We start from the raw sequence: 21,355 nt of genomic DNA on the forward strand, positions 1-21,355 counted from the left end.
TTTAAGAATATTATATTCAAGAAAATTATAATTAGTTAGTCACATTATTCTTAATTTTAATATCTTATGCATAATAATAAAAAAATTATGTTTTAAATATTTAATTATAAATAAATATACAACTATAAAAAAAAATAATAATAATAATAATAATAATTTGTACTCCTACAAGTTTGAGGTCCTGTGCAATCACTCAACTCGTACACCTTTAGGGCCGCCTCTAGTCTAGATATGTTGGAACTTTAGGCTATCTTGATTCAGAATATTACCTCAATCTCCAATTAACTGACAGGAGCGACCTTACAGTTTTGGAGTCATTCTAATGGAGCTACCAATCTCGAAAAAAGCTATTATTTCAAAGAAGAAGAAAATATGAACCCGGTGGTTTAAATGAAGAAAAGTTGATGGATATTATTGATCCAATGCTTAAAGAAGGGGCTAGTAAAGTCGAGTTGGAGACGATGAGAGCGATTGGGAATCTGGCAACAGCATGTTTGAATGAACGAACAAAGGCAGAATCACCTTCTATGCAAGAAGTGGCTGAAGAAATTGAATATGTCATCAGTATAGTTACAGGAGAAGCTTCAAAGACAAAAAAGCTACACGTCAGCCCAGTACGTTGACAAAGGGAAACGTACAGGTGGCCATGTACATGCAGGAACGTTCCTTCAAAGATATAGATCCCAAATTACCAATCATTATGGTTCGTTGAGCCCCAAGACAAGCTTGTTCTTGTGGCCATAGCTGATTAATGGATTAGACACTGTAATCATTGATCAGAGCAAAATGTATCAGAAAATCATAACATGTCAATTTGATTATGTGCAAATATCATAGCTAGTCAGCGCACTGAATACTGTCAATTTAATCATGTGCAAATTCAATACTTTTAAGTGCAAATACATCAACTCTTCTACAAGACAAGTGGAAACTTAATCGAGCTCCATTAGACCAGAGAAACCCAACATATCAAAGTGAAAAAAGAACCATAAATGAAAAGGAAAATTGACCATTTCAAGGAGAAATAAGTTAAAACAGCAATAGTTAGATTTACATGTGAAGGTGTGGAATATGTCAAAGGCACAAAAGGAAACCTAATCTTGAATAATTTAAATAGACGCCAGGATCCAGAACGTCACGTGAGACGACATTGCGACTAGGAACCAAGTCGCAAATGCCAGAGATATGGAGAGCTCAAATCTGTCACATGGGAGATGTACTGGACCCGTACAAAATTTCAAGTCTCTCCCGTACAAAACTGCAATTCCTGCTGAAGAGCACGCAGCTGCAAGTGATAAGGTAGCTGTTACCTGCATTTGATCTGATATTATTCACTGAACTGAGGTGGAAAATAATGGATTTAAGGAGTAAAAGCATGATAAAGGCGAACTTTAATAAACATTACTACTTAGCCCCTCGTCTCCTAATGAAAATATATATAATAAACCATAACTATATACTGCAACAAAATTTAAATAAAGAAATGACTTATAAATCATCTGAAGTCATGGCCCACATGCAGATTTTGCACTGCATCATCCTCTCTGAAATGAGGAAGATTTGTCCTTGAATCTTGTGCCATATCTTCTTCCAATGCCTCTTAATCGATGCGCTCCACTTCGAAAGTCCATGGGAATAATAAGTAAACTCATTGTGACCGATGCTGAAGAATTTGCTAAAATTGCTCTCTTGATTTCATTATATGATCTTTAAATCTCAAACCTAATCAAGCCACGTAAAGGAAGGCACTCATCGTTAGCATTACAAGACTTCAAATTGGAACTTATTGATGACACATTCACATCACGAATGTTGACATCATCTTGGCTGAGATGTGAAATAGAGTCGAAGCCACGATAATTGAAAAAAGCTTCCCAATCTTTGCAAACACAGTAAACTTATTGGCCTCATACTTGTAATAGAAATAAGATTAAACATAGAAAATTTTCAATTTTAAGACAAATCTCATGATTTCAAGCTGCCAGATTCCAATCACATAAAATGCAGTTTTTGGCTTCTTTATATAAGCACTGCTCTCCATAAACAACTCAGAAGACATACCATTCTTCTCCTCATAAAAATAAGGCTCCAGATAAAAAGTCGTTAGATCGTTATTACTTCACTTAAATCAACATCCATTTGTAGCTCAAGATTGAAAGGGACAAAATGATGGTCATTGTCATTAGAGTCCTCCATTATGACCGATTCCATACTGGTTGTCGTGCTGCTCGTGCCCAAACTTTTATTGTACCAATCCCTATTGTTGCCTCTCTAATGCCGACAGCCTCCAATGGCACCCAACAATACCCTATGATGGGCTTTCAACGTATCCATTTTCTGAATGGATCGGCTCATAGTAAATTTGTCCCATGTCCTCTTGATATTTAATCTCATCTAAGAAACCCATCTCTATTAGAAATGCAGCAGTGCTCTGATACCAACTCAGGGCTAAGATGGGGATGGGGAGAGACAAGGCGAGGTGGAGTAAAACACTTTCATGGTCCAGCCTCATAGTTGTCCTCGTTGTTGATTAGTTTTTACCATCCACAAGTGAGCAAAAACAATAACACTATCACTATATTATTTTTTATCAAAATCAAAGTGTCAAATATACTCAATGGAACTCAATAAAACTTGATACCTCTCGATGGAAGAGGTTCTCTCATTATATAGAACCAAAATCACAACTAAATATGGTAGCTATAAATTACAATATTTATTAATAGTAACATATTATATTTTATAGCTTTCCTTATATATTACTGACGTCCCCCTCAAATTAATACGGGTAAAAAATCAATTTGCAATCATGAACTGCCAGTAATGCACGTGCCCACAAAGAAGAGACTCAAATCACAGCAACCATCTACGAAAAATAGTGACGACGAGAGACTCAAGAACAACAAATAGTGCAAAAGACAGTCAAGAACTATTCCAAATCACTCCAAAAACATTCCAAAGCTACTCCAGAAAGCTCACACTCTAAGAATTTCCAAAAAAAAAAATTTCACAAAGTGTGACGACTACACACAGTGAGCTCTATTAGTCCGGAGAATTCACTCCAAAAACACTCTAAAGCCAATCCAGTAATATATCATTGGCCAAGATGCTACAGTTGGAAGAAATTCTATCGAATAGCCTATACTAAAAACTCAAAGACGATCCTCCTCTAAGAATTCAAAACTCTAGCTTATCATCTAAAAGCCAAAACCACAACAACAAACATTTTCACAACTACCAAGAAAATCCCTTTGGTATCCACCCTTCTTAAGACAACTTCTCACATCTTCTCACATCTTCTCCACCATTTGCGCTAGTTGACTCTGGAGTGAAAAACCAAATATTCAGAAAAAAATATCCCAGAATTATGCAGTCTCCAAAAAAAATTCAATAATCAGTAGAATTATGCAGCTCAATATTCAGCCTCAATCACTAATCTTTTAGAATTTTAAATAAAGTAGCCCAACACTTCAACCTAATAATCAACCCATAAAACTGTAGCCCAATGATCTATCCAATACACTAATAAAGTGGCTCATAGTGAGAACAAATTGTAGGATTAAATTAGTGTAGTGGATGAAATTGAATTCACACATACCATAAATGTAAGTTTGATAATAGATTTACGCATACCGTATATGCAACTTACCGTATTTACAAGCAGTTTACCGTATTTGCACCTTACCGTATTCACTGCTCACCGTATATGCACTTTACCGTATTTATACATATTGATTTTACCCATTTCATATCAACAGTGAAGTTAGATATCGTACATGCAACTAACAAATATCAAAATTGCATTTACCAAACTGAGTATTAGCAAAAAAAATTCAGATCGATCTGATTTTATTCAAAACATAAATAGAACGACAAAATAATTGAACTGCAAATTATTTGAATCACACGAATAAATTGCAGAAATATGCAAACAATGAAGATAAAATCGTAGGAAATAAACAAATAACGGATGAACATTCAACCCGAGACCTGTGCGAGCACAGTTTCTTTAAAACAAATTCGTCCCCTCACTATAAGTGCTTGAGATTTAATCCAAGCGTCTGTTTCCCATGATACAATAGTAAACCAGTAAAATCTGAGCACTGCAGAAACTACTCCGACTGTTGGGTTTTTGATACCCAATAAATCCCGTGCTATGATGTTAACGTGGGTTAATATTATTTCATAGGCATAGGCCGATGAATGAAATAAGTCCAACAACCAAGTCCATGAGCTACACCCGGCCCAATTGTATTCCTTATGGATGGCTTGAATCTTGACCCGTTTACCCCTTTATTGGCCAAACTTAAAGCCCAACCCTAGAGTATATATTTGGCTATAACCCTAACCACTTTCATATGATGAGTGTGTGATTTTGAGAGAAGAAATAGTGAATCCCGGCTGCCCCCTTTTTGTGTGAGAAAAAGGTGTCCAGAAGTGTCCAGAACGCTTATATAACGTGTGCAATTGGTGGTTCTTTCATAGTATACCTTTGTGGTATCTTCTCCTATCCTTTGTGGCCATAAATCATCATCCTTTCTTGTCCTACGTGGGTAAGATTGCATAGCAACCAAGGTGAATCAATTGGTTGTGGTTTGGAGCCAATTGGACTGGTTGTTGGTTGAGAAAGGTGCGTTGGACTGAGCTTGGAAAACCACGGTTTGAAGATCCTTTTAAGAGAGCTTCCGCAACAATTGGTATCAGAGCTTCAAGGTGAAGGTTTTGGCTCGTGAAATCTACCAGAAATCGTCCAGAAAATCGGCAGAAACGCTGCAGAAATCAGATCGAAGAAGCTGTCCAAAAATTGTTAAAATCAGTCGCCGTTTTTCGCATTTTCTGATCAATCCAGAAAAAGTCTGGAGAAACGGAGACCACTAGCGTGATGTGCAGGAGGAGGCGAACCCTGCAGGCCGGCGCGTCAGTTGACGGCGGCGCGTGTGGTGGCGCGTGAGGACCACGCACAAAGGGAGAAACGGCCCGTGCGGGCGCGTGACGGATTTTCTGGCGACAGTCCTTTCAGGCAGTTTGTTCCTTATATTATTTCTGACATTTTCCGTGCTGAAAGTTTTCTGTTTCAGGGTACGCAGAAGAATCTGGACAGCGTTGTTCTTCGGGCGTTTGGGACTCGATCGTGATTTTTTGGGTTGCTGCAGTTTCCAGAGACTTTAGGACGAATAGTGGTGGTCCTAAAGTGATAAATTCGCAACTCTCATAATCTACGGACTCAGATAGGTCCGCTTTGGTATATTGGCTTAACTTAGTTTAAATTTCAGTATTAGCAGATCATCGTGTGGGGTGATCGTTAGGATTGGGGGTTGTCATTGCTTGGCAACCATTGCTTGTGCTAGAAAATTTAGAAATTATTTGCTCTGTTTTTTTGAAGTGTTGAGTTTTGATTGCAAGTTGGTAGTTGATTTTGTGCTTTACCTGTCATATAGTCACTGTGTGAGACTTGTTGCGTGGAAATTCGAACTTTTGTTTACATACCTTCGTGTTGCATTGATTTTCCTGTTAGAACACCTGGACTTGACCTGTTCGAACATTCCCTTGATCTAAGATCGTGAATCTTACGAAACCCTGGGAATCTAGAACGGTGTATATTGCGGCCATAGGATAACTTTGTGTGACCTATCTGTACTTTTGGTTGTTCTAGTTTTTTAAAAATGTCTTCACGCTTTGAAGTTGGAATTTTTAATGCGAAGGGGATTTTTCAATTTGGCAACAAAAGATGAAGGGTATTTTGGTCCAACAAAAAGTTTCAAAAGCCATAGATGGCAAATTTCCTGCAAATTTAACAGAAGTACAAAAAGAAGAGTATGATGAACTTGCATACACTTCAATTATTTTACACCTGTCTGATACTGTTTTGAGAAAAATAGGAAAACTGGATTCTACAAAATAACTTTGGAAAAAGTTGGAGGATTTATATTTGCTTAAGTCGACTCCTAATAAATTGTACTTGCTTGAACGATTTTTCAGCTTTAAAATGGATCCTTCAAAGGATTTTGATGATAATTTGGATGTCTTTAACAAATTAGTTCAAGACATCGTTAACTGTGATGAAGAGGTATCTGAAACGTATAAGGCTATTATCCTGCTTAATTCCATGCCTGATTCATATAGGGAAGTTAAGAATGCAATTAAGTATGGTAGGGACACCTCAACACCCGAGATTGTCATAGACTCACTTAAGAGTAAGGAGATGGAGATTAAAGCTGAAAAAGAGAATAAGAAGAGTGGCAACTTACATATGATGAGGAGTGGGATGAAGTTTAAGCAAATGAATTTAAGTAGAACTCAAGACGGTAGTGATTCGAGTAGTGACTCGAGTGATGAGGGTAGTAAGAAGAAGGGCAAGGGACGAGACAAGTCTAGTGGTAGAAGGTGTTACAGTTGTAGTAAGTCTGGACACTTTATTAGGAACTGAAGGGAAAGGTGAGAGGCGAGACGAATTTGGTTGAGGGGTCAAGTTATGACCCCAGTGAGGTTTATTGAGTGTAAACCTAGTCACTGCATATGCATCTGTGTGTGATCCTTTTCTGCATGTGTGTGATTGTCTAAATTTTGTTGCGTGATTATTTGCTACATCTCAATGTGTTTGATATGTGCATTTGCATGAATTTGAGACATTAGGATTATTTGGTGTAATTGCTTGCATGCATAGTGGGTTAAGATGTATTAGCAGTATATTGTGTCTTTTGGTGAGGTCGAGTATAGATACCTAGGGGTACATGGTGGTTTGTACCGGGAATGTGGAGTGTGACATTTGGATCATGAGTGGAGATGTGATCAAATGTCTAGGATCCTTTATCTGGAATGAGACCCTGATCAGTTGGAGTGTGAGAGAGACACTTCTATCACTTCTGTTAGATGGAGACCCATTATCCACGTAGGTTGGGAGAAGTGATGTGGAGATAGAGGATTATCCTGTGAACTTAGGATCTATTGTGACTTACTAGTTAGACATGAGTTGAGTGATCTGTCTAGTGAGCGTGGTGGGCGATGAGAGGATATGTGTTCTCGAAGTGTGAGCAACACGGAATAAGATAGGATAAGTGTGGTGAGATTTTCTTAGGGTCATTTATGAATGTGTTGCATATGTGGTTGACCGCGGTTTGATGGACTTGGTGTTAATTTATGGTTCTATGTGAACGTGTTTCTGAAAAGATCTGTGTGTGTTATCCTATAATATATCGTCATCTCATGTGTATTTGCTCTTGATTGTTTACTGTTAAATCTTTACTTCTACTTGGGTATTTTTGACCTTAGCTCTAGTGAGTACATGGAGCAGGTATGGTATGTGTTTCAAGTTGGAAACACAAGGTAAGGTCTGTGATCCAATTTTATTGGCTACCTTGCTTATGCAAGTGTTAACTGTGTGTTTTGATTGCTTGCAGATTTATTGGGTATCAAGGTGGAGATTTGTTGGGTTTTTGATACCCAATAAATCCCGGGTTATGATGTTAACGTGGGTTAATATTATTTCATAGGTATAGGCCGATGAATGAAATAAGTCCAACAACCAAGTCCATGAGCTACACCCGGCCCAATTGTATTCCTTATGGATGGCTTGAATCTTGGCCCGTTTACCCCTCTATTGGCCAAACTTAAAGCCTAACCCTAGATTATATATTTGGCTATAACCCTAGCTACTTTCATATGATGAGTGTGTGATTTTGAGAGAAGAAATACCCGGCTGCCTCCTTTTGTGTGAGAAAAAGGTGTTTAGAAGTGTCCAGAACGCTTGTATAACGTGTGCAATTAGTGATTCTTTCATAGAATACCTTTGTAGTGTCTTCTCCTAGCCTTTGTGGCCATAAATCATCATCCTTTCTTGTCCTACGTGGGTAAGATTGCATAGCAACCAATGTGAATCAATTGGTTGTGGTTTGGAGCCGATTGGACTGGTTGTTGGTTGAGAAAGCTGCGTTGGACTGAGCCTGGAAAACCACCGTTTAAAGATCCTTTTGAGAGAGCTTCCGCAACACCGACGAACTTAGTATTCGAATAATATCACCACCCAGATGCTTGACAGAAACTATATATGCAGATAGAACAATTATGTGCAATAGACGGAAAATGATTTATGCATACAGAGAATTTTCGTGTATTTCTCTGGTGAATGCAATGAAAAATGATTGCCAAATAAATTGGTTGTAATGGAAACTTAAGTGGTCAGGAGTTACGTCATTAACTCAATAATGAATATTAGAATATCTACTGTTTTAAAAATTTAAACAGTAGTTGAAGAAAGCCAAAAAATAGCAAAACGTAGACACTCCAAAGGGGCAATTTTTGCTCCATTCGGTCCAGCATTCGTGTACGCGAGTCGCGCTCGCTCACAAGTTTAAGGCTCGTTGTACTATTTTGATCATTGATTTGCACCCCCTACGCACGCGCATAAAGAGAGTCTTTATGCTACACATGATTACACCATTCCAAAGTGTAACTATATATAAAATTGTTTATGCTATCTTCATTTTTCTATGTGGGACATTCTATTTTTCCACATAAACCATCTTCCAATGATCAACTTTGAGCTCCAATTTCTCATTTATCCATTCATCAATTTTGGCGAATAAACATATGCTTTGATGCTCTCACGGAGAAGAACACGGATCAACTTTGATCTTCCAAATTAGACCAACGGGTCTCACTCAAATTTTATGCCAAAATCAGCCACTAAACCCATTTTTTTCCAACAATCCCCCACATTAATGAAAATTGGGAGAAACACAAGACCGTGAAACACTAGACTTGGTAATGCAGTTCTATAGTTGAAACCTGCATAAATAGGTAGGTATTACCCTTTGAATCTTCCTTGTGAAAGCACATTCACTTTACTAGTTGACCAGTAGACGCGTTGTCCTTGAATTTCTACCATTAATGTAAACGATAATATACTCCACACAGGATTCTTCCTAACACAAATTAGTTCTCATTATTATGTTCGTTTTGGCCATGAACATACGCCTGGTTCTGTGAGAGTTTCTAAGAATTGAGCCCTACACAATTCTCTTAGGAGCGGCCCCACTTCTTTCTCAAATAGGTGATTTCTCATTACATGTAACCCGCATTACTTAGCTCGACTAACGATATATAAGAATCATTAAAAGCCTATTGCTTATCCTTCATCCTTACCAGCATCACTGTTATATCATAGGAATGGACAGGAGGTAACACCCCCACAATGATTTTATTAAGTCTTTACAATTAGGTTGTCCCTTTGAACCTCGATCTTGGGATCTCCAGTCTACTAGGTTGGGTTTCCTTTGTAATGACTTATCCATTCAAGGGATTAAATCTCATTCCTTTCGATAATTTCCCAACTAACTCTCTATTTAATCCTTTGGTTACACACAGCGTATTCTATTCCGAAATAGCAAATTCTATAACAGCATTCTGCTGGGCAAAGCTACTACCCTTAATACACCTTTGCGGGAGACTACGGGGGTACACTGATAGAGAAAAAAAGTGAAAAGGTCTTATTATATTGATTCTCGAAGTGTTCTACACCAAAAAGATTATATTAAACGAAGGTATTCGTGCTTGGATGGCAGCTCAAGATTAGCATGGAATCGAACGAGTTTGCTAATCTATGTTATTTAACCCCCCGACCTCAGTTCTCCTGTGCCCTAGCTGAGCCTCCGCAATGTTATCTTTTGACCTTACATAGTCAATAGTGATAACTCCAGTTGAGATTAGTTATCTTATGATATTATGTCTGTAACGTATATGTCTACACTTACCATTGTACATGTTGCTCTGTGCCCTTCCAATTGCTGATTGACTGTCACAATATATGCAAATTGTTAGCACAGGTTTCGACCATCTTGGAATATCCTCTAAGAAGTTGCGCAACCATTTGGCCTCTTCACCACATTTATCTAGAACTATAAACTCAGATTCTATCATAGATCTGGCTATAACTGTTTGCTTAGAAGATTTCCAGGATATGGCAGCACCTCCCAATGTGAACACAAATTTACTGGTGAACTTTGAGTCTTTTATATCAGATATTCGATTAGCATCACTGTATCCTTCAATGACTGCTGAATATATGGTATAGTATAGTTCATAGTCACGAATATATCTTTAAGTACCTTAGTATTCTTACTATTCCTTTCCAGTGATCAGCTCCTGAATTACTCATATATCTACTCAGTTTACTGACTGTGTAGACTATGTATGGTCTAGTACAACTCATCAAGTATAACAGACTTCCAATAATTCTCAAGTATTCTACTTGAGAGACACTTTTACCCTTATTTTTAGATAGATGTTGACTTGTATCTATCGGTGTTCTAGCTAAGCAAGTATCATCCTTATTGAACTTTTCTAAAATTTTGTCCACATAATTTGACTGACTTAGAACAAGCCTATCTGATATTCTTGAGATTTTGACTCCAAGTATAATATCAACTAAACCCATATCTTTCATATTAAATCTCGAATTTAACATATTTTCAGTAGATTCTATCATCTTATTGTTACTACCAACAATAAGCATGTCGTCAACATAAAGATATAAAATGACATAACCATCTTTAGTATCGTTAACGTAAACACATTTGTCACACTCGTTGAATTTAAATACACTCTCTATCATGACATTATCAAATTTTTCATGCCATTGTTTGGATGCTTGTTTTAAGCCATATAGTGACTTCACTAGTTTACAGAATTTCTTTTCATGTCCTTGTGACGAAAACCCCTCAGGTTGTTCAATATAAATTTCTTCTTTTAAATCTCCATTTAAAAAGATAGTTTTAACATCAATTTGATGTACTTCAAGATTTCGCAAAGCGGCAATCGCAAGTATCACCCTAATAGATGTTATACTCGTAACTGGAGAATACATATCAAAGTAATCAAGGCATTCCTTTTGTTTGTAACCTTTTATTACTAATCTGACCTTATACTTTTCGATAGTTCCATCTGCTTTCATTTTTCTTTTGAAAATCCATTTGTAGCCTGGTGGTTTAATTCCTGAAGGAAGATCCATTAGCTCCCATGTATGATTTTGCAGTATGGAATCAATTTCAATTTTAATGGCATCTTTCCATTGAGGTCCTTTCGAGGAATTCACAATTTCTTGATAACTTTGAGGTTCACTTTCTAACATATATGTCAGAAAATCAATACCATAAGATTTTTCCGTCCTTTCTCGTTTGCTACATCTAACCTCAATCTCCTCTTCTAGTTCTTCGTCCTGACTATTTTCAGTCATAATCTCGTATGTTTGTTTAGAGGAGCTTGCTTCCTATTTGGACCTGTATGAAAATACATGTTCAAGGAATGAAACATTTCTTGATTCCAATATCATGTTTTTATGTATGTTTGAGATTTTAGAATCATACACAAAAAATCGATAAGCATTATGTGCATAGCCAATGAAGATACAATCTACTGTTTTTGGCCATATCCTTACCTTCTTTGATATTGGAATGACTACTTTAGCAATACAACCCCACACTCGTAAGTAGTTATAAGAAGACTTTCTTCCTTTCCATAGTTCATAAAGAGTCTTTTCCATTTTCTTTCGGGATACTTTATTTAAAAGGTAATTTGCTGATAACACAACTTCCCCCCACATATTCTGAGATAACTCAGAACTTACTAACATTGCATTAATCACTTCTTTTAAAGTAAGATTTTTCCGTTCAACAACACCGTTTTGTTACAGTGAATAAGGTGCGGTGGTTTCATGTATGATTCCGTGTTGATCACAGAATTCAGCAAATGATGCTTCATACTCACCACCTTGATCGCTTCTTAACATCTTAATTTTCATATTAAGTTGAGTTTCAACTTCATTCTTATAGAGAATAAATGTCTCTATTGCTTCATCATTTTTAGCAAATACAAATAACAGTATTTTGTGCTATAATCGACAAAAGTAATGAAATATTTGTTGTCACCTCTTGTTTGTACAAATTTTAAATCACATATGTCACTGTGAATTAAATAAAGTGGTTCTGTGTTCCGTTTAATTGATTTAAAGGATGACATTGTCAGTTTTGTCTCAACACGAGTTTCACACTTATGTTTGGAATCAATGTGAAAGTTGGGTATGCAATTCAAGTTAACTAATTTACGTAAAATATCATAGTTAACATATCATAATCTAACATGCCACAAATTGGAAGACTCAAATAAGTAAGCAGAAGAGTTTGCTTTATTCATTTTGATTTAACAACCATTACATTCAGTTCAAACGTACTATCAGAAATATAACATTTTTCCAACAAATATTCCACTTTTCGACAAAATAATTTTGTCTTACTCAAATACAATGCGAAAGAGATACTTATTCAAAAGCGACCCGAACACTAGGTTCTTGTGAATTTCCGGCACATATAGCACATTGTTAAGAGCCAGCTCCTTTCCCGAGGTCATTTTCAGAACCACCTTTCCTTGACCCTTGATTTCAGAAGTTGCTGAATTTCTCATAAACTTCTCCCCATTCTCAATTGTTTCGAATGTAGCAAACAACTCTCTATTAGAGCACACGTGCCTCATATCACCGGTGTCAATCCACTACTCTTTTAGGTTTGAACCTACCATGTTTACTTCAAAAATTACGGCTGCAAGGTTCATTTCTGACATAGCATCAACCATATTTAATTCTTTCTTTTTTGGCAATCTGCACTCCAAAGATTCGTGGCCTACTTTGTCACAATTTTAGAAATTCCACCTTTCGATCCTAGCTTAGTTCCTTTGCCACCGGATGGGCCAGACTAGTTTTTGTGGATCTTATTGTTTTGACCATGCTCCACAATATTAGCTTTAGCAACACCAGGATTAAACCACTTCTTTTCGAAACTCTTGTTATCTTTTTCAATTCGAAGTCTAACAATTAGTTCTTCGACGTTCATTTCCTTTTGTTTGTGCTTAAGATAATTTTTTAAATCTTTCCATGCAGGAGGCAATTTTTCAATAATTGCAACCACTTGAAAGGTTTCACTTAAAATCATCCCTTGAGTATGAATCTCGTGAAGAATCACTTGAAGTTCTTGCACTTGACTGATAACTGTTTTGGAGTCCACCATCTTATAATCTAGGAATCTGTCGACAATGAATTTTTTAATTCTGGCATCCTCGGTTTTATATTTCCGATCTAAAGACTCCCACAACTCCTTAACAGTTTTCATAGTACTATATACATTGTATAGCGTGTCAGCTAAACTGTTCATAATGTAGTTTCGGCACAAATGCTTGAACATCTCCCCCTCCTTCATTGAGTTTCGGAGCAGTCTCGGTCAAAAATCTCGCAAGATTCAAGATGGTCAGGTAAAACATCATTTTCTGCTACCATCTCTTGAATTTCTGTGGTTTTTCTCCATAATTAACCGGAACAGTAACAGTTTGGCCAGTTGTTAGAGCCACAGTTTGAATCACAACATCACTTGACAACTTAGCCAAAGTCTGGGTCACAACATAGCTTGGCCCTTGGGCCACAGTAGAGCCCACAACTTGATTTCCAGCATGAACAATTTAGGTAACATCCATGTTGGTTGGTTCGATAGCCATTTCTAAAATTGAAACAAATATAAGTCTCCAATAAACCAAAATAAACAACTTGTTTACTACCAATATATATTAACAATTTGTTTTAAGTTTGTTGGATTAAATTAGTGTAGTGGATGAAACCGTATTCACACATATCATATATATAAGTTAGAGACCGGATTTACGCATGCCGTATATGCAATATACCGTATATGTGCATTTGCAGTCTACCGTATTTGCTGCTCACCGTATATGCACTTTACCATATTAATACATATTGGTTTTACCCATTCCATATCAACAGTGAGGTTAGATATCGTACATACAACTAACAAATACCGAAATTGCATTTAGCAAAATAAATGTTTGCAAAAAAATTCAGATCAATCTGATTTTATTTAAAACATAAATAGAACAACGAAATAATAAAATTGCAAATTATATAAAGGACACGAATAAATTGTAGAAATATACGAACAATGAAGATAAAATCACAGGAAATAAACAAACAACGGATGAACTTTCAACCTGAGGCCTATGTGAGCACAGTTTCCTTAAAACAGATACACCCCCTCACAGTGAGCGCTTGAGATTTAATCCAAGCGTCTGTTTCCCAAGATACAACGATAAACCAGTAAAATCTGAGCACTGCAAAAACTACTCCGACAAACTGACTTAGTATTCGAACAATAACACCACCCAGACGCTTGACATAAACTATATATGCAGACAAAACAATTCTGTGCAGTAGACGAAAAATGATTTATGCAAACAAAGAATTTTCGTGTATTTTTCTGGTGAATGCAATAGAAAAGGATTGCCAAATAAATAGGTTGTAATGAACACTTAAGTGGCCAGGAGTTACGTCATTAACTCGACAATGAATATTGGAGTTTCGACTATTTAAAATTTAAACAGTCAGTTGAAGAAAGCCAAAAAATAGCAAAACGTAGACACTTCAAATGGGCGAATTTTTGCTCTGTTCGGTCCGATATTCGTGTACGCAGGTCTCGTCCATTCACAAGTTCAAGGCTCGATGTACTATTTCGATCCTTGATTTGAACCCCCTACGCGCGCACGTGGAGAGAGTATCTATACTACACATGATTATGATGAGGACATCCCAGTCCAGTTTTAATTATTTTAGTTGGACTTAGGTTATTTTAATTTTATGGACTTGTGTATTGGGCTTGACCCTAGGTTTGCAGTATTTTTCAGTATTTAAACCTATTTTACATTGTTATTTTTCAGTTGATGAATTAATTGAATAAAGTTAGCTACAGTCTCTACGTTTTCTCCCCCCCGTTTTCCCCCTCTTCTCTTCTCCCCTTTCTCCTCCTTATTTCTTGTTATTCACTCTGCATCAGATTACACCCTTCTAAAGTGTAACGATATATAAAGTAGTTCATATTTTCTTCATTTTCCTATGTGGGACAAATTCTATTTTTCTACATAAACCATCTTTCGATGGTAAACTTTGATCTTCAATTTCTAATTCATTCATTCATCAATTTTGGTGAGTAAATATATGGTTTTTTATGCTCTCACAAAGGAAAACAATGGATCAACTTTGATCTTCCAAATTAGACCGACGGGTCCCACTCAAATTTTATACCAAAATCAGCCACTAAACCTAATTTTTTTCCAACACAAATATTTCATCCCAATACACTTACAGTAAGCCAATAATTAGTTAAAATACTTTACCACAACAATAAGACCAAGACACTAAAAACAACCCAAACTACGCTATAAACTAATAAGCCCAACTTTGAAAAATCAGACCCATGGCCCAAACTAGCAAACTAAAAAACCAATTAATACTTCAACACATGTCAACCACCTACAAGAAAATAAAAAATAAAAAAGGCCCACAACTTAAGCACAATACAACAAACCCATCAACCCTTAACATTCATCTTCTATCTTACCTAAACCCAAAGCTATCGGCCAAGACTACCACATCACCGATCACTACCCACACTTAGCCTTGCCCCACCAATCACGAACCACGTCCACTGCCAACAATACCCACCTGACATCACGAACTCCATCGATCATCACCAACCATCGCCACTGACACCAAACACCTGGGTACCATCACAGCAACCATCAACAAATACAGTCAAACTACAACTACGAACGCCACCACATCTACCTCCAGCAAAAACCCTAGGAAAAACTAGAGAAATATCACCATCCTACCGCCACCATCGTGTAGATTCACAGCCACCAAACGCCACCAAAGATGAAGCAAAAATTGCAAGTTAGAGAGAATCCACTCCCTTTGCCTCCGTGATCGCAAACTCACCGCCCTTCTTCAAGTTCTCGACCAATGTCCTAAACCACAAAGCACACGACCCACTCTTATTCATATACTTACCCTCTTTCAACATAACCCAAGACCCTCGATGAAACTACACTACTCTCTCCCCAATACTACTATCATTTTCATTAACACACCTACACATAAGATGATTGTTGGCCAGGTTCATAAACTTGAGGTTCTTAGTGGCTACGATAGATATGGGTTTTCAGGACGACTGTAGAGGGTGGTGGAGGGAAGCTGCGACGGCAGATGAAGGCATTTTAACACTGTTTCGAATATTGTAAAACCCTTGAGAGAGATAGTAGGGTAGAGAGAGAAGAATTAACGATAGAATTGAGGGGCCAGATGGGCTTCTGCGAAACAGCTTCTGCATATCAAAAAAAATTGGTCGGGCAAGAAAAACGAAATTTAAAAGTTAATTTGTTTTGGATCCAAACCGTTCTAATACAATGTCAAATATACCCAATAATAAGACTCAATGCCTCTTAATGTGAAAGATTATCTCATTAAATAGAATCGAAATCATAACTAAATATGATAGCTATCAATTACAATATTGATTAAAGGTAACCTATTAAATATGATAGCTTTCCTTATATTCCACTTACACAAAGTCAAACCTATAATGAAATAGTTGGCAACTACTAAATCTAGACCTAATGCAAACTTTAGTGCAACTTAGTCCATCATTTTTTTAATAAAATATATAATAAACCATAATCAAATAAAACAACAAAATTTAAAGAAATAAATGGCTTAAAAATCATCTAATGTCATAGCCGGCATGGGCATTTGGCTCTGTACTATACTGTTGCTCAATTTTAACAAAAAAAAAAAAAAAAAAAGAAACTGAGGTGCATCAAATGCATAGAATTAAAGTAGGTTGTACAAATGGAGAAAGGCAGAAAGAATTCCTTGTGATTGAAAATTACTTGCACAATTTAAGAGCAATTTCTATAGAATGACTATAGAAAAGCTACATTTAGAGGTGTGCACCATTAAAAGATCAAAAGTACACAAAATAAAATAAAATTAGAGATTAGGATATAAGATGGACATAAGAGCTCTTAGGTGGGGTGGGCCATCGTTCGCTAGGTCTTTGAGTGCCCCTCGTACCATGTGGTTGGTGCACTAGGCTGATCTGAAACTTGACTTTTCAGATCTGGAACTTAGCCTTGGCATGATCTGCCAGCTATTAGCAGCTGTACGTCAGGTTCATCCGTGGTATACTCGCGATTCGGTCATATTAGAATGAATAAAATAGGAAAACAAAAACCACATTAACATATTGAGGCAGCCTAGTTGAAGATTAAATAAGGGAAAGATTACTCAGATGACTAGAGTAGATAAACCTAATCAAGCTATCATTCAGAAAAGTGATAGTAATCTCCATTGTACATGTAACAATATGAAGAGGTAGAAGAAATTTAACATGGCCTAAAATGGGTGTAGAGGATTAGATGTTATTGGACTTGTCAGAGGAGATATTTTGAGATTGAACAAAATGGCGAGAAAAAAATTTACTTTAGTTTCGGAAAGTAAAATATTGCAAAAATTCACGTGGCTAGCTCCAACTATAGTGCATGAATCGTAACTTGTCATTGTCGAAGTCCAAAGCAGAATTATACAGTATTTAAGCATACAAGGGAAAAGACTTATACAAAGCCCTGGCAAATGAAAATTACCATCTGAATTACAAATGAAAAGTCCTGAAGTGCTCTAGTCCAACTCGGGAGATAGAAATTCGTACCTAAAAACATATTCATTATCTCAAAAACTGGGGCAAGAGGCTTGGCACAAACTCATTCTGATAAAATATTGTGGCACAGAATCAATTTCTTTGACATAATGGAAATGCCGGATGTCATAACACGAGTTGATTAAAAATGAAGACAGGAGGGGATATGATAGCTATCAATATGGTTTCATACAACAAGATCAAGCATCATAAAAAGTTGACAGAGTCCAGTACAATACAGTAAATGAATTAATGGGAAGGTAATTACCCAATCACCGACAACAAACAGGCTTGCTAAGACTGGACTACGGAGGTCTTTTTTTATCCACAAAGCATAGGCATCTAGACATGAAAGTCCAAAGCTCCATAATAATTGAAGCCCCATTGATGCAATCAGATAGCTGAATCAAACAGTTAAATGTCATCAAAATTATGAAATTGATTAAAATCCAATTAGTCTTTGTAGACTGTGTATAGCAATATTTACTTCAATGACAAAAATATTTCTTATACTCGTGACTGCTAGAGCAAACCGGTATGTTTGTGGATGAGGGAATACGGAAACAAAAATATCAACTTTCACTGAGTTACAGAGACATCTTAACGTCTCATACCATACGAGGACCAAGAATCCAAGACCATTTCACATTAGATGTGGCCAAATATTTATAAGATTTTCTGAATGGAAATATATGAAAGAACCGTTGATATTATTTGTAGTTACACTTCAATATAACTAAGATAACAAAGTACAAATCAAACTTCCATAGGTACTTACAATATCAGGCATTTTGTAGACAAATATACTATCAGGGAGATACATATACTCTGGTTCTTACAGCTTTGCAACTTTTGATGAAAGTAAATTGGTAGCTATTTGTGTTTTAAGCGACGAAGACCCAAGTTTTAGTAGATGCATGTTATACTCTGGTTTTTACAGCTTTGCGACTTTTGATGATCACTGTAAGTTTTCCATGGGAAATAACATGCATCTACTAAAAGTTGGGTCTACATCGCTTAATACGCAAATAGCTACCACTTTACTTTCATTTGAACTTCCAGACGTTCAAAATTAAATCAGGAAGCTAAAAACTCTTACTGTAGTAACACCAACAGCATCCTGGCTTATTGATGAACGTTTCTATAAATAATTTTCATTCTCACACCAACAATATAGATTGAAACACAAAAATATTACCTGTTATTAGAACTTAAGCTCACTAAATTCAGGAAATTTAAAAAATTAATAAAAAATTAATGGGGGTCAGAGATCCATCTTATCCAGAAAAATTAGGCAGACGGAACAAACCGTATTGCAATCAAATTGAACAAAACCAGGATCCTCTAGACTATACCACATTCAAAATTCCCTTTTTATGTGTCACAAGAAATACTCACAAATCAATCTAAAAGCAAAACCAGACTTAAAAAGCACCAGTGAAAATATATATTCTTGAGGAAAAGAAAAGGACAGAGAGAAATGAAATATACCAGTAAGCAGTGAAGTTAGAAAACCCATGAGCAGAAACCATAACTCCAACGGACCCAGCTGCAAGTATACATTGCAAAATCCTCAACAATAATCCACTGACAGACCCTGGGCTCCCCATCAAATCCTTCATCTCCCTTTCACTGTAAATCCCTTCAAATCAGAAACTGCCCTTTTCCTCAAAACCAAAAAGGGCCCTCTCCAAATCCCTAGATTGCTCCAATTTCCCCCATTTCATCAACCCACCAAATAAATACTTGACACCAAATCATACATATTACTCTCTGTAGTGGATATATTTTTTAGCTAAGAGGATTCGGTTGGATAAAATTGATTTAGATGGCTACGATAGAGATTGAAATTGAAATAAGTGAATATTCCAAATCCTTGCAACCTAAAGAACCGTTAAGCTGAGAAATATATTAAAGAAGTCTTGCTGGATTTGCTGCTCTTTAATGAATTTGCTTAATTTAGTAGAATGAATTTCGATTTTAAATAAGATGAATTAAGCTATAGATTGATACTGACACACCTACAGGACAATTATATTATTTTTAATCATTTCTTGTCGGAACCATTTCATTGTCGTTTACTCGAATTAGAATCTCGTATTCTTCTTTTTCGATAGCCACTGACGGTTGTACATTTGAGACAAGTTACTCTCCATTCTTCCGTAATTGCAAATTTAGCAGCGTGCAATCTTTTTCTTGCATATTTACGTCTTGGAATAACATTATCCTAAAGCATAGATTCGATTACCATTGAGCTTTGACAGAACATAACCATAACATAATACTTTTGAGATTTGATGTCTTAGAATAGATTTGGTCTGGATAAAGAACAAGGTATAATCCCTTTTTGTTTAATCTATATCTCTTTACTTTTGCCCTTAACTTTCATTTTTTGATAGAGTTGTCTCCATCTTTTCATTGTAGACGATTGTGATTTCTATTGATAAAAATCATTCGAAAAATTATTAATTGTGATGTACCATTCGATTTCAACCCTCCCCAAAAAGGAGGTTCAAATATTGATCATCAGTCTATTAAAATTTAATCTTACCACTTGAATTAGGTCTTAATTTTAATGTTATGTTGCCTCTAATTTAAGAAGCAGTAGCCATCATTTTTTACTTAATTGGGTGTTGTATGATTGAAATTAAGTTTGTGATCGTATTAATATTTAGTTGATTGCCGAGAAGATAATTGACTTATGCAATAATCATATTTTTTATGTAAGATCAAGGTGCAAAGAAATAGAGCTTTTCTTGTTTCTATACCCCTTGTCAATTAGAACACAAAAAATTTGTCCAATTGAGTGTCGTTTTACATGAATAACGATTGTACAGTGCTGTTTTATATGACAGATAATTGTTGTAGTGTTGTTCTACATTACAGATCGTCAGAGTGTTGTTATCATCCAATGGATACAAACAACACAAGAACACAATAAATACAAAAATGATACAAACTAAAATATCATTTCATACCATATTCAATAATAAAAATACAATATGCATAAGATTTCCGAAAGTGCATTTCTTCTTTCTTTAAATGTAATTGAGATTTCTCAATATAAAGGTTGAACCCCAACTTTGAGGGCCCCCACCGCCCCATCCCTAGAGTATCGTGAGGGAGGTAAATCGCGGGATGTATCCCAACAGGTCAGGGAACAAGAGCTTTCACGTACACTGATACCCACAAAGAGTCCAATTTCATATCTCAGGAATCGAACCCTAACACTACGACTGCCAGCAAGATCGAGACTACCTCCCTCATGACCTTTGCACCACTGGGTAATGCCTCGGGAAGCGATTTCTCAATATAAATAATATGGTAAACAACTTTTGTTCAAATACCCAAAAGATGTCCAAAAGAGGTAAAGAATACAATGAAGAAGGTATCACGATCCGTTCAAGAGACAAAACGAGAAGGGAATTTGTGGATGTTGAATTACCTAAAAAGGCTAAATTTGAATTGATAAGGTTACTAAGGTCTTTTTACAATTGTGAGGTATATATGACATTTAGTATTGTTTATTGAGTAATTATATTCACATTACAATTTTTTATTTATTTCATCACATTTTAATTACACTTAGGTTCTCAATCTTTGCTTATTATAGCACTTATGTCCCTAACGATTTCTTAGGTCATTCTTGTCTTCAAACTTTTCATTAGTTAACTCATCTTGTATTTGATAACAATTTTATATCAAAAAGTCCATTGAAATAGCATAAAACAATTTATTTTTTAATCACATTTTTAATTAATAAATAAATAAACAGA

The 21,355-nt window shown here is 36.1% G+C and overlaps 1 protein-coding gene across 1 annotated transcript; it reads right to left on the reverse strand.

Annotated features, from left to right (window-relative positions):
* Positions 1-809: 809 nt before the first annotated feature.
* Positions 810-19,830, reverse strand: LOC111390155 (CASP-like protein 5B2). The gene is made up of 3 exons (XM_023015160.1): positions 19,071-19,830; positions 17,848-17,980; positions 810-1,310 (listed from the first exon to the last, which is right to left on the reverse strand). The coding sequence occupies exons 1-3, from the start codon at positions 19,199-19,201 to the stop codon at positions 1,110-1,112; spliced, it is 465 nt and encodes a 154-aa protein (XP_022870928.1). The 5' UTR covers positions 19,202-19,830; the 3' UTR covers positions 810-1,109.
* Between the last annotated feature and the right edge of the window lie 1,525 nt (positions 19,831-21,355).

The sequence above is a fragment of the Olea europaea genome, unplaced genomic scaffold (genome assembly GCF_002742605.1).
Source record: "Olea europaea var. sylvestris unplaced genomic scaffold, O_europaea_v1 scaffold652, whole genome shotgun sequence".
Taxonomy (NCBI): Eukaryota; Viridiplantae; Streptophyta; class Magnoliopsida; order Lamiales; family Oleaceae; genus Olea; species Olea europaea.